This window comes from Cryphonectria parasitica (genome assembly GCF_011745365.1).
Source record: "Cryphonectria parasitica EP155 unplaced genomic scaffold M406scaffold_7, whole genome shotgun sequence".
Taxonomy (NCBI): domain Eukaryota; kingdom Fungi; phylum Ascomycota; class Sordariomycetes; order Diaporthales; family Cryphonectriaceae; genus Cryphonectria; species Cryphonectria parasitica.
The window spans coordinates 2,069,787-2,082,351 of record NW_024468915.1 but is presented as its reverse complement, the minus strand read 5'-3'; the positions used below and the strand labels follow the sequence as shown (position 1 = coordinate 2,082,351).

General features: G+C 50.7%; 5 protein-coding genes across 5 annotated transcripts; 4 read left to right on the top strand and 1 right to left on the bottom strand.

Moving 5' to 3' along the window:
- Positions 1-1,034, bottom strand: M406DRAFT_72654 (uncharacterized protein; the record flags this gene model as incomplete). Its single annotated transcript, XM_040925558.1, has 3 exons — positions 1-26; positions 183-818; positions 929-1,034. 3 exons carry the CDS (start codon positions 1,032-1,034, stop codon positions 1-3), a joined length of 768 nt encoding a protein of 255 aa, XP_040773649.1.
- Positions 1,035-3,317: 2,283 nt separating this feature from the next.
- M406DRAFT_264580 (GroES-like protein) lies at positions 3,318-4,620 on the top strand (the record flags this gene model as incomplete). The annotated part of the gene is made up of 3 exons (XM_040917670.1): positions 3,318-3,497; positions 3,638-4,243; positions 4,324-4,620. The coding sequence occupies 3 exons, from the start codon at positions 3,318-3,320 to the stop codon at positions 4,618-4,620; spliced, it is 1,083 nt and encodes a 360-aa protein (XP_040773648.1).
- Positions 4,621-7,161: 2,541 nt separating this feature from the next.
- M406DRAFT_264715 (MFS general substrate transporter) lies at positions 7,162-9,102 on the top strand (the record flags this gene model as incomplete). Its single annotated transcript, XM_040917685.1, has 3 exons — positions 7,162-7,993; positions 8,081-8,678; positions 8,817-9,102. 3 exons carry the CDS (start codon positions 7,162-7,164, stop codon positions 9,100-9,102), a joined length of 1,716 nt encoding a protein of 571 aa, XP_040773647.1.
- A 460-nt stretch (positions 9,103-9,562) lies between these two features.
- M406DRAFT_333039 (uncharacterized protein) lies at positions 9,563-10,444 on the top strand (the record flags this gene model as incomplete). Its single annotated transcript, XM_040920808.1, has 4 exons — positions 9,563-9,577; positions 9,979-10,140; positions 10,211-10,261; positions 10,298-10,444. The coding sequence occupies 4 exons, from the start codon at positions 9,563-9,565 to the stop codon at positions 10,442-10,444; spliced, it is 375 nt and encodes a 124-aa protein (XP_040773646.1).
- A 1,498-nt stretch (positions 10,445-11,942) lies between these two features.
- Positions 11,943-12,353, top strand: M406DRAFT_333038 (uncharacterized protein; the record flags this gene model as incomplete). Its single annotated transcript, XM_040920807.1, has 1 exon — positions 11,943-12,353. The coding sequence occupies one exon, from the start codon at positions 11,943-11,945 to the stop codon at positions 12,351-12,353; it is 411 nt and encodes a 136-aa protein (XP_040773645.1).
- Between the last annotated feature and the right edge of the window lie 212 nt (positions 12,354-12,565).

The following is a 12,565-nucleotide window of genomic DNA, read 5'->3' as shown; positions in this document are numbered from 1 at the left end:
CTAGTCGACAGATATCGACCAGTAGTCTATATCATTGATAGATCAATGAATAATCATAGATCAGCTACCATATCAAATAATGAGCACCAACAGCGGCACATAGACCACCCTTGAAAGCGGCTCCGAAGACGTATAGGGAGGCGGAGGCTCCCTCCGCATGGGGCTCATGGACTCTAACTTACTCGTGATTCCTGCACAATATAGGATGTGCCTCAGCGCCTTTTGGCCCGGTCTGGACTTCCCGTCCTGCGCATTAAACGCTGTGTCGTTGCCATTCGTATCGTCATCATTCATGTCACTGTCGACCATGTTCTCGCTATTCGTATTGTCACTGCTTGTGCTATTATCGTTCATGTCGTCGATGTTCAGTTCATCGACGGTCGTGTCATTTTGTTTGGTGGAAATTTTGGCTTCCGAGGCATCTACATCTTCCACTACCATATCGTCTGTCTCCTGCTCTGTGTTGCTTTCTTGCATGACGTTTCCGACTTCTGCGACATCGACATCTCGAACAATCAACTCGTCTATAGCCTGGTGAGTGCTTTCTGAGCTCAGAATAAAGCCCTTATCGTCTAAAACATTTTCACCAGATAGAGTGGGCTGCGATAGATCTTGAAGCTCGTCGCAATGCAATGGGATCAGCTCTGCGGTTTGAAGTTGGGAAGTTGTGCAGTCACGAGGCACCGTATTGTTCTCGAAAGGTGCATCTGCCGCTTCTATCTCAAGTCCGAAATCGGGGTTTTCAGTGTGTGATGTCTGCAGCGCTCCATCTGTTGATTTCGTTGCTGTTGCGAGGACCATTATCGATGGACAGTCCACTGTAGATGGTATAAGAGTCATCTCTTCTACACACTCAATTATATCAGCAAGAATACTTGAACGGATGTCACCATAAATGAGATATGTGGACCTCACATTTCACCAATACTTTCGATATGCTTCTCGTTGGAAAGAAAGTCTTGTGATGCAGTACCTTGTTGTGCTGCACAAACCCATGCGTGCGGTGAATCCCTGGATTGCACCTCTTTGACCATCTTGAACACTCTGTCCAGCTTCTCACTCATTTTCAAAACATCTTCTGTTATGCCTTGGGCTGCCAGATGGAATGCAGCCGAGTTGGATGGATGCTGCTCAAGTCGCCCGGGCTGCATGAACTGAAGCACTTGCTCAAGGTTGACGAGAAGATCCTTGGCATGATTTTTCATGTGAACATTCCCATATGAGTGTAGATCACGTTCGCCGTGCTTCATCAGTAGTCACCTTCCTAGCGAGCCTTGCGCTAAAATGTGCGTATGAGGTTTGCAACGCTCTGTCCAATGTCTCCGGTGCGGTGGTCTTGGGGCCGGCATGCTGAAGGCCTACAGGCCTCACATTGGAGTCCAATTTTTTCCGAAAGTCCGCAACATGTATATTGATACGGACGACCAGCTTCTGAAGGGGTTTATCGTTGTCTAGGGTGTATCATATCATGTCAGTGTGCATAATAACCGAAGGAATATATGGCTTGTTGTGTTTCATTCAACTGACCCAACTGTGGTCCGATAAGAAAATGTTCCCTAAGCTCTAAGAGCACAGTGACTTGCCTGCATTCTTCCTCAACTTGGCTTTCGCGGATTTCTTTGATGAACTTTACGGTCTGTCGAATGTAACCGTTGCAAGGCGTAACGTGCAGGTAGGCAGACTTGGGTTCAATTTTACATGCCTCTAGTCAGAGTCAGTAAAAGTTGCATTCATTTGCCCTGGCCTCAGCTCCTATGTCCTGCAGACGTTTCTGCGTTTGTTGATTGTGGCATTACGTTCATGCAGGTCTTTAGCGAACACAGTCGTATTCACAGAGGGGGGATTTGTTGGCAGGGTATGAATTGCAACTTGACTATGTGCTAATTCAACGTAGTCATCCCATTTTTGCAGGATAAGGCTACTAAGCTTCGTCTCGGAAGCATAAATTGCGAAATAAAGCTAGCATAAAACGGCCATGGGTCAATGTATTTATACAAAGGTGTAAACAACATTGTAATTCTGTCAAGCTGATGTTGCTTATAGAAATTTGAAGGCCGCGAAGGAGATCGTTGAGAAGACAATAGAGGGAGATCCACGTCAGACCTGAGCCACCACATAGCGAATATTGCTGCTGCCACGTAGTAGACCCAGGTCTAAGATGTGTGGCTCAGGAAATGGGATGAATACGAGTTCATCCTGGCTTGTGTGGGTTTTTTTTTCTTCCTGTTTCTGTTTTTTCTTTCTTTTCTTCTTCGGTAGAACGTTAATCGAGAGGTCAAAGCACCTTAAGGTATCTTCACTGCATTCGTGCATGTGCTTTATGCCCCACATAATATTGTGAATTGTTGATGAATTAATATAGCATCTTGCCGGCTTGGGACCGCTGGTTAATAGGACAAGCTTAACCTCAAACATTGTCTCAGTTGCCGCAACATAGGTTAATGCTAATTGCCCGTTGATACATAGCAGGTGAGCTGCTAAAGAAACTACAAAGCCCTAGGACGACTGAAATTCTGGCACAGCTTCACGTTGCGAGAGGTGGTAGAACTATCCTCAACAAAATTCTCACCAACTTTCTCCACAACTCAAATATCCTATATCACGCATTTTATAACTACTTGAGATACGCCTCGGCCATCTTCACGAGTGCCCGAATGCCGAGGAGCGGTCAGTGTCTACCAAGAACTGAATCACCTGCGTCATCAGCCAAGGTTGTAATTAATTGTTATCAAAAATCGATGCGACGTCACAGCGGAATTGTTTCGCTCTTCCCACAACCCAGGCGGGTCCATGATCAGGGTCATGCTCGTTCCGGTCCTCTCTGGAGCCTCCTTAATGAACGGGGGACGACCATGGACTCCCAGATTTCGAGTCAGTGGCGCGAGGCAATCGATCCCTTCCCGACGACGAACGGAGAAGACCCGCCGTGCTGGAGCTTCCCGTGTGGACCCTGTTTTGAAGAGTTTTGAGGAACACAATACAGGGGGGAGCGAAGTCGCCATATGGCCATTGCGGAATTTTCATGCAAGAAGAATCGAGATTTTATCTGCTTCGAGGCAAGGTAGTGAGAGACGGCACGCAAGGCGGGCCCTTAAGGGTCGTGCTTGATAAGCATCGGAGAAGTGTGGGCATTTATGTGTATATATATTACATAGTATATAAATTTATACATTGAGACGGAACTTGGTATACCCGATACGTTTCTATTTTATGAAAGATCATTTGCCTGGCATCGGCTCGTCTGTTCCTCTCTCACTCTAGTAACATCTACTTCCAAACATTTCACTGAGTGAACGCAACAAGCAGCAAAATTTGCAATGGGGAGCACTACCGATTACATGTTCGAGGGCTGGACAGCCAAGGATGCCACCGGCATCGAAGGGAAGATGAACTGGCAGGAGATCAAGCCCAAGGCGTGGGAGGAGACGGACGTCGATATCAAGGTGACGCACTGTGGAATGTGCGGCTCGGATCTGCACTTTTTGAGCAACGGCTGGGTACGTTCAGAACCCCAAATGTCAAAGAGCTCGACCATCTCATGTGGCGTCGTCGAAGACCATGCCCACCCTGAGAGGCTATATTGCAGATTTCATACCAGGTGACGAAGAATACTAAAGAGAAAATTGGTTCACCATAGGGCGCGAGCAACTACCCTCTCACAGTCGGACACGAGATCGTCGGAGTAGCGGTCCGCGTGGGTTCCAAAGCTGCAAACGGCATTCAAGTCGGCGACCGCGTCGGTGTGGGCGCCCAAGGTGACGCCTGTCTGGGCCGGTTCGGCAAGTGCCACGAGTGCGACGACGGCGAGGAGAACTACTGCGACAAGATCGTCTGGGCGTACAACTCGCCCCATTTCAACGGCGACATCAACACGGGTGGTTTTGCGACGTACCACCGGTCGCCAAGCCACTTCGTCGTCAAGATCCCTGATGGGCTTGAGTCGAGCCAGGCAGCCCCGATGCTGTGTGGTGGCGCTACCATGTTCAGGCCGTTGAAGGTCCATGGGGTCAAGCCCGGTATGTCGGTTGGCATTGTTGGCGTTGGTGGTCTCGGTCACTATGGCGTACTGTTCGCAAAGGGCATGGGTGCCAGGGCTGTCGGCATCTCTAGGCGGGAGAACAAGAGACAGGAGGTCATGAGCCTGGGCGCGGACGAGTATATTGCGACAGCAGATGAGGAGGGCTGGGAGACCAAGCACGCAAGAAGCCTGGACCTCATCATCTCCACGGTGGCCTCCAGCAAGGTAAGTTCAGCCCACACACAGAATTGCCTTTCACCCACAATTTGAAGCTGTGGACCGACTGATTGAATCATTTACTATAGGTCCCCGTTGCTTCGTACATGTCGCTGCTGAAGAAGGGCGGCAGTCTGGTGCAGGTTGGGCTGCCTGACGATGGCCCTTTCCAAATCCCAGGAAATGTCATTGTTCACGGCCGGACCAACTTTGAGGGATCCCTGATCGGATCTCCTCAAGACCTGCGGGACATGCTGGAGTTCGTCACCGAGAAGAAGATCCGCGGTCTCGTCCAGGAACGCCCAATGAGTGATGCCAACAAGGCTGTCGTTGACCTGGAGGACGGCAAGGCCCGTTACCGATACGTTCTGGTCAACGAGGCCTAAGAGGGTCGTGTCTGGATTATTGGGGCATTGGTGTGGCGTTGGATAGAAATTATATATAGACTATAGAATAGATTGGAAGAGGGTTCACAATAGCATTCGGCAGATATTGGAGTGAGTTGACAAGAATTCCAATATTCGCTCTGTTACGTCAAGCAAAACAGATTGATCCTGTATTTATAGAATTTCAGAGATGCCTATGGATGGTGCCTTAGACCCAGATGACATTTTATAGCGAGTGCTTTTGTTGAGCCTCAGAGATTTATAAGAAGATTCGTTGTCCACCCAACACACGCCTTGATTCGTTGATTCTCTTACCTAAACCAGTCCCCTATGCCACATGCAGTGTATTACTAGAGCTTTTTCTGAGCCTATGTTCTCTTCATGACCTGGACCGACGAGACAATCTAGTGCCAACATCCAATTAACCGCGGACCGACTTGATCGGATCTACCCTCTTGGTCGGCGGACTGAGCTGCTGAGTCTTTTCAATCTATACAAATATCCCTCGTCAGCAAGACATGCGTTGTACAACCCTACAAAAGTGGATGCGATTACCTTCTCCCGATTTACAGGGTGGTTCAGCGCGTCGTGTGGCAGATCCGAATCAACATCCTCGTGCCTCGTGGTCACCACCTGGTCAATCCCCTGCAACTGGCCGCCCAGGCGACCTGCGGCGCGTTTGTTGTCCTCCACGTGGACGTGTTTGGTGTGAAGACCTTTCTGCGCTGCGTGATCGTTGTGCGCAACATTGTCATGGCCGCTGCTGAGGAGGTAGAGGCTGCCGGGAACTATCACGGCCACGGCTCCGAGGACACTGTTCGGAATCGGAAGTGACTGTCAGTATCATTTTGGACCGCTTTGGGACCAGGACGATGTAGGGGAGGGAAATGATTCCGAGCAGCACGAACATGGGAAGTCCCCCGATTCCTGATGTCTTTGGTGTAGGCTCTTCCGAAGTGTGGGAGGCAAAGGATCTTCTTGCCACAGAAGTTAGAGGCGGCTGGCGAGCAATCCTCTGGCGGAGCATGGCGGAACGAATGGCAGACATGGTGTTCTAGATATCACGATTTGCAGTGTCTTCTCATGGTACTAGCAAGAGGAGGAATCGAAACAGAAAACAAAAAACTCATGTTTCAATCAATGAATTAATATTCCGAGATTCGAGGACCGTCGACGAGGACGGCATTGGTCGTGTACGTCAGAGATGCTACTATGGGTCCCTTACTAGTACTGTTGCGCTAAGTCATCGTCATTGACAATTGTCGCTAGTGAGGCTGGATTTGGCTTTATGAATATTACATTGATTGATTTCCTTGCAAGGCGTCTTAGGTAATAAGGGACGGCTCAAAAGGGCTTGCCGTGCTGGCCTAGTAAAAAAGGCATGTTATCAATTAGTAGTCTAGATTGGCGTGTGTGTACTTGGGCAGGTTTGAGAGATAAATTAAGACGTCGTGGAGCTGTCCACTCATGATGCTGCCATCATCGCACGATCTGGACACGACAGTCTTCCAGAGTGTTTCAGAACAAGACCAGAACAGCCAGAGAACACTGAATGACGACGGCTTCAAATTTGCAAACAAGATACCCTGTGAACTGTGATGGAGAAATGAATCAATTTGCTCATATGAAGCATTCTAACCACATCTCCAGATTCCACCTGTTGCGCTGCGTTGCGTCAAAGATTGATTCGTGACAGCTCAGCCTACCATCGATTACGCAGTGCAGAAGTGATCAGCGGCGGCAGATGTTGCGTGGCCAGCGCTTACAGTAAGGGGAATCACGGGAGTGCAATATTGAAGCCAGTGTTTCTCGAAGTCAAGATGATGGACGGCCTAACGTAGAGTTGACACTTGGTGTTTCAACCGAAAACCCTGCTTTGGACCTGACACAGTGCCATTGGCGAAGCGGAATCAAAGTTTACACTCTCTAGGTTTGAATGCTTGATGCGCCCTCACACGTGCCGTAACCCAATCGCATCGGATTTCATCTCTCCGATGTTCATGTTTGGCCTGATTGACACAACCCTTTCATCATATGTAGTGGGGCTGTGCAAACCTTTGCCCAAAGGTTGTTTAACGCAGATCATCGGGGAAAAGTCTACTCTTGAGTTACCAGAGTAGGAAAAACAAGCTTCGGTACCTGTGTTTCGGGCTTTAAATCCTGTAACTGGGGGACGTGTAAGAGATGGGACGGCGGCGAACTAACCTTGTTCTGGACTACATGCGACACACGATGTCTGCAACACAAACTCCTGCGCGAGTGACCCTGATCCGGAAAGCGAAGAGAAGATGAAGAGCAAAAGTAAAAGAAGAAGGAAAAGAAGCCAAATTGATATGAATAATTTCCTCTTTCCTTTTTTCCCCTGACTCTTCTTGGTCGCACCTCATCCTCTCGACTTTATTTTCCTCCTCCCCCTCCTCCCTCTCCTCCTCCCTCCCTTCCCTTCACACACATACACACACAAATGTGAGCTTGTCGCTGGCCGAACTAGCAAACATGGATACATTCACAAGCATAAGGGATGTGAAGATGAGGGGCAGCATGGAGGAGGTTCTCGTGGACAAGAGGCCGTACGGAGAGTCGACCGTCACCCAGGTGGTGGGCACGACTCAACTGTTCGAAGGAGGTCAGATGCGTCGGGTGCCCATGCCCACGCCCGACCCCAAAGATCCTCTCAACCTGCCCATGTGGCGCAAGTGGGCCGCCATCATCACTCTCGCGCTGTTTGGAGCCCTCGCCCTCTCGGCAGAGGCCATCATCGGCGCCCTGGTCCCCATCTTCGTCCTCGAGTACGCCGGAATCGACCCCAAGATCCTCGGCTCCATCGACCTCAGCGCACTCAACTTCAGCACTCCAGGAGGCAAGCCTGAAGATCCTATCCAGCTGCTGTCGAGCCTGGGTGGTCCGCCAATCTCCAAGGTTGACCTGCTCTCCACGCTCCCTATCCTCGTCAACGGCGTCGCATCCTACATCTTGGTACCACTGTCCATTGCATGGGGTCGGCGTCCCATCCTCCTCCTCGCCGGCGTGTTGGCATGGTCTGGAGGTCTCTGGGCAGGATTCAGCCAGAGCCTCAACAGCCACATCGCGGCAAGAGTCTTCCAGGGGTTTGGTGCTGGTGCGGTGGAGGCTCTCATTCCTCTTATCCTGCAGGATATGCTGTTCATTAATGAGAGAAACAAGGCCTTCTCTCTCATCAGTGCTGGCCAGGGCCTGTTCATCGTCTCCATCGGCCTGACCAGTCCCCTGATCATCGTCAAGCTCAGCTGGCGCTGGATCTACTATATCACCGCGGGAACTGGAATCCTCGTCTGGATCGGTATGATCTTCCTCGTCCCTGAGACGAGATGGATTCGGTCCCGGGAAGAACTTGGTACGTAAAACGTGCAGGATTTGTGCCGCGAAATGAAGAACAAACGATCGCTATAAAATGAAATACAAGAGACTAACTTGACCACAGCCGGCAAGGAAGTGTACCCGATCCGCCCAGGTGAGAACCGTCCACGACTCGACTACGCAAAGTACGGCTACCGCTCCAACAAGGACGACTTTGGTGTCTTTGTCGTCAAGACAGAGTGGAAGCTCTGCAGAAAGTCCGTCATGGAGACCATCAAGGCGACCTTCTTCCCCAACGTGCTCTGGGTCATCGCCCTGAACTCTATCTTTGTTGGCTCGCTCTCGGCTACCACGCAGAATGCCGCCGCCATCATCCTCGGCCTGAAGCTCAGCTTCAACCAGCTGGGCTTCGTTGTGCTGCCCATCGTCGCCGCGACCCCCTTCGTGTGGCTCTTTGGCGGTTACTTGGCCGACAAGATCTCAAACTACCGTGCAAAGAGAAACAACGGGCAGAGAGAACCCGAGTCACACTTGATCAGTCTTGCATTCCCCCTGATCGCCGGCATCGTTGGGCCGCTCTTGTTCGGGTATGCAGGCGACCATACAGAAGAGAGGCCCCTGGTTTACCTCCTCGTCGGGTTCTTCCTCATCGGCTTCGGAGGGTTGACGATGAATACGCTCGTGAGCGTGTATCTGGTCGAAAGTTATCCTAATTATGCTGGGTATGTATCCCCTCCCTCCGACCATCACCGCCTACGTGGAGAAGTCTTTCTTTCTCTTGCGTTGTTTGATGTCAAGAGAGATAAATAGAGAGAGAGAGTTATGATGACCACCACCCAGTAACTAACACATCTGCCTAGGCCTGTCCTCGTAACCATGTCGTCATTCCGTCTCATTGCCGGCTTCCTAATCAGCTTCAAGTCAGCCGACTGGATCCTGAGCCTTGGCTTCCTGAAGACATTTGGAATCTACAGCGGCATCATGGCCCTGTTCAGTCTCATGCTCCCAGTGGTCTACATGTATGGCAAGCGCATGCGCCTGTGGAGTGCGGGTCAGTTGGAGACCTCGTCTGAGGACTCTGATGATGCCAGGAGCATGAAGAGCCTCGAGCTGGACAACAAGGCCTGGTCCTCAGAAGATGCATGAACTTAGTAGTATCTTGAAGAGAAAGAGAAGGGCGGTTTAAAGATGTAGGGGTGGGGGTTGCGAGGCGGGGCGGGGCGGGAATGGAATGGTTTACCTGGGCAATATGGTATTTATCGACTACCATGAAGGCCTACGGATCCCGTGTAGGTCATGATTGTAAATGATTGGTGGTATGTACATGCGCAGTCCTCTTGATGGTCATGTGATTGTGTGGATAAAGGAAAGTAATGACTTAATGAGGGCTATCATGTGTATAAATATCTATATGCTCTATCATCATCAAGAGCGGGTGGAAAGAAGGGCACCTGTGTTGGATACACAGAGTGGCTCTTTACTTCACAATCATTGAACAGAAGTGGAATTTTCTGCGAGGAATTCAGTTGACTGCTTCATCTAGTGAATTCCATCATAGAAGCGTTACTACCTTCAGTGGATTCTCAATCTAGTGTAAGTTCTGAATATGGGGGTGAGTATGGTAAGTTGACTGAACTGTTCTCAGCATGTTCTTCAGCTAACTTTTTGCATAGAAGCACGTGGGAAAATTGATCCGCGCAAAGATGCCATCTAATTATAGAGATAGGCTAGCTCTCTCTTGAATACTTGAGTGTTTATAAAGCTGGGATCCAACACTTGCATCGCCTTTCATTGAGCACTTCTCACCACGTATTTCATCAGCTCAACCGCTTGGTGCCATCTACAACCAGCCACTCTCAGCCATTATCTGCCATGCCCAAACTGGTGTTATTTACATGATGACATGTATCCCGGCTGCTGGAGACCAGCCTATAGACAGTCTTGTAATTCACCATAGGCAGATCTGCCAGCACTTCATCAACGATCAAAACCGCGAAGACCGCCGCATCTACAGCTGGCCAGTCGCTCTGGAACGATTCCGATACGAATTTGAAGACGAGCCCCAAGCCGAGCCTGGAGAAGAACATTCCCGCCCAGTCGCTACGAATACAAAGCAAGACCTTGTGGCTTTTCTCGGACCGGGTCTGGCCCATTCCCCAGTCCCGGGCCAATGCGCCTCTTGTTGTGAGCCAGGACCATACATCATCTCGCATTTCTGATGGTTATGGCGGCAACTACGATTTCTCACCTGCAGGGTGTGGCAGCCCACGACCGTGACCAGATCCTCAATGACTTCTCAGAGAACGTACACAGCGAACTGCAGAGGATTGCTTGAATCTAGTCAACATCTGGTCGCGTCGGTGGCTTCTTAATCATCGCTCTCCTCATCATCACCACCGGTCTCATCATCGTTGCAATGCTGGGCAAGGATCAGTCGCTGGAGAGCGTCGAGCTCGTGACGGACATCACTGCTTGCGTCAAGCGATAGATTTTTTTCTTCGCTTTTTCTTCTTCTTCACATCCTGTTATTACTCATGCACATTAATTTAAATTAATTATTGTCAGACCCTGAAGTGAAATAGTCAAGATCGCAGACTTGCCTGTAATCTGGGGTCGATGACGCCCATAAATCAACATGGGCGTCTATTTTGGTCTTTGGAGCCGTTTGGCGCTCATTAAGTAATTAATCAATGCTGTCTCCTCCTCCTGCGCCACACGAATCATGGCGTGTCAGTATATTGAAATGAATCAAACTCAGCTGTTATTGTCACCTCCCGTCTCGTCTTGGCTTGATGCATTCCCGTCCATCGGCTCATATTTTGTCTCTAACCTTCCCGAGTCCCATTGGTCCCGCTTTCTTGCAGTAGAGTGGCACACACACACACCTGGGCACCAATGCATGGTCCATACTACAAAAGTGGTACTATTTACACTGCGTATTGTAGCAGTATGGAGCGCAACCGCCGCACCCGCAGCAAGAGTTCAAGCCCTGCCCTCCTCGGAAGATTTCTCAGATCCGTATGCTCCGCAACCCCTCCAGCGCTCTGGCCGAGGTGGTAATGACGATGATGGATGATAATATTGTCTTGGAATCTTCCTACGAGAATCAAGTTTGTCTGCCTCAGGAGGTGGGTTTTTTTTCTCTCTCTTCTCCCCTCTGTACACCGCCAGAGCCGCCCTGCAGCCCCTGCCAGCCCTGACGGAGGCGGGAGATGGCGAAGTCTGCCCCCCGTTCGTCCGTGGAAAGAAAAAAGAAGAAGAGAAGAACTCCACACCGTCCGCGTGCACTGGAGCCACGACGGCTTCCCCAGTGGGGGGTTTTTCTCGAGAGCCCTGGACCAACCCAAATGCATGGGCACGACTAGAAGTCGATTGGGGACTGGCGCCGTATACACTGGTGGAGCCCGTCAGGCCATGCTGGCCAGTCGTTGGCCCCTGCGGAAGCACCCGGCGCAGTTGCGGTGAACTTGGTGTGCTGCGGGCGCCATTCCAGCCCCCGTGAGGAGGGGACCCTTGTTTCTGTCGACGACATGCGGTCTCGAGATGGGGCACATTGGGCAACGCGGATCCTTCTTTTCTTTGAGTTTCTTTCTGTGACTCTGTGTTATGTGTATATATGGGTTGGTGGCCTGTTGGGTGAATTCGAGGACCAGTCTTCTCTTTTTTTCCTCCCTTTTTCTCTCTTCCACGCTGTTCATTACCTGGTGGTGATGCTTCTTCCCACACACATCGGAAATTGCTAGATTGCATTGTTACATTCGGCGACTTGGACTGGATCAAAAAAAGGCAGGGCCTTCGTCTGTGACTGGGTGACCGACGAGACACGTGCTATACTTTATATTTTACCTCCCCCGGAATTTTATTATCCTTTCTAGCCCAAGAGGACACGGTTGGAAGCCAGTCCTCCTCCTGCTGCCCATCGCCACCAACCACACGTACACGTACACGCACAAACACGCACAACAGGACAGAGCGCGCCGACGAAAATGTCCAGCATCATCGCCGTCAGCGTGAGCCTCATTGGCCTCTCGGCCGTCGTCTTCACGCTGGCCATATTCGTGGAGCTCATCGTCTCCTTCCCCGCCATGTTGACCAGCAACTCCCAAGCCTACGTGCAGCAGCAACGAAAGGTTTACAACATCAGCAGCAGCAGCGGCAGCCAGGATGCTGCTGTGGCCTTGGAGCTGGACCAGGGAGACGATGAGGACGCGGACAGGTGGATCGATGTGGCGGATGAGGAGCCTGGTGCTCACAGCCGCAAGACGGATGTCGTCACTAGGGGGACGAGAGGGGGGTTCTCGACTACGGCCTGGAGGAGGGAACAGACGGTCACTAGGGGGCGAACGCTGAGGAGAGGACCAAGAAGGCACAGCGCGAGGACAGGTCTTCGCGTGTGAGAATCTGGACAAGCCTCATCACGACCTCAGGGATGACACTCTGGATGGATGATACCCGGGCCCGTTCCGCAGCTTCCAGGAGCTGCAAGATTGGCCAAAAGGAGGGGCACTTGGTGAACCGACTGCCAAAATTTATGGGAAAAGATGATTTGATGATAATGAGAAGGCATGCTTCCTTCAGTCTAGGACAAGACAATGAATCGAGCAAACAA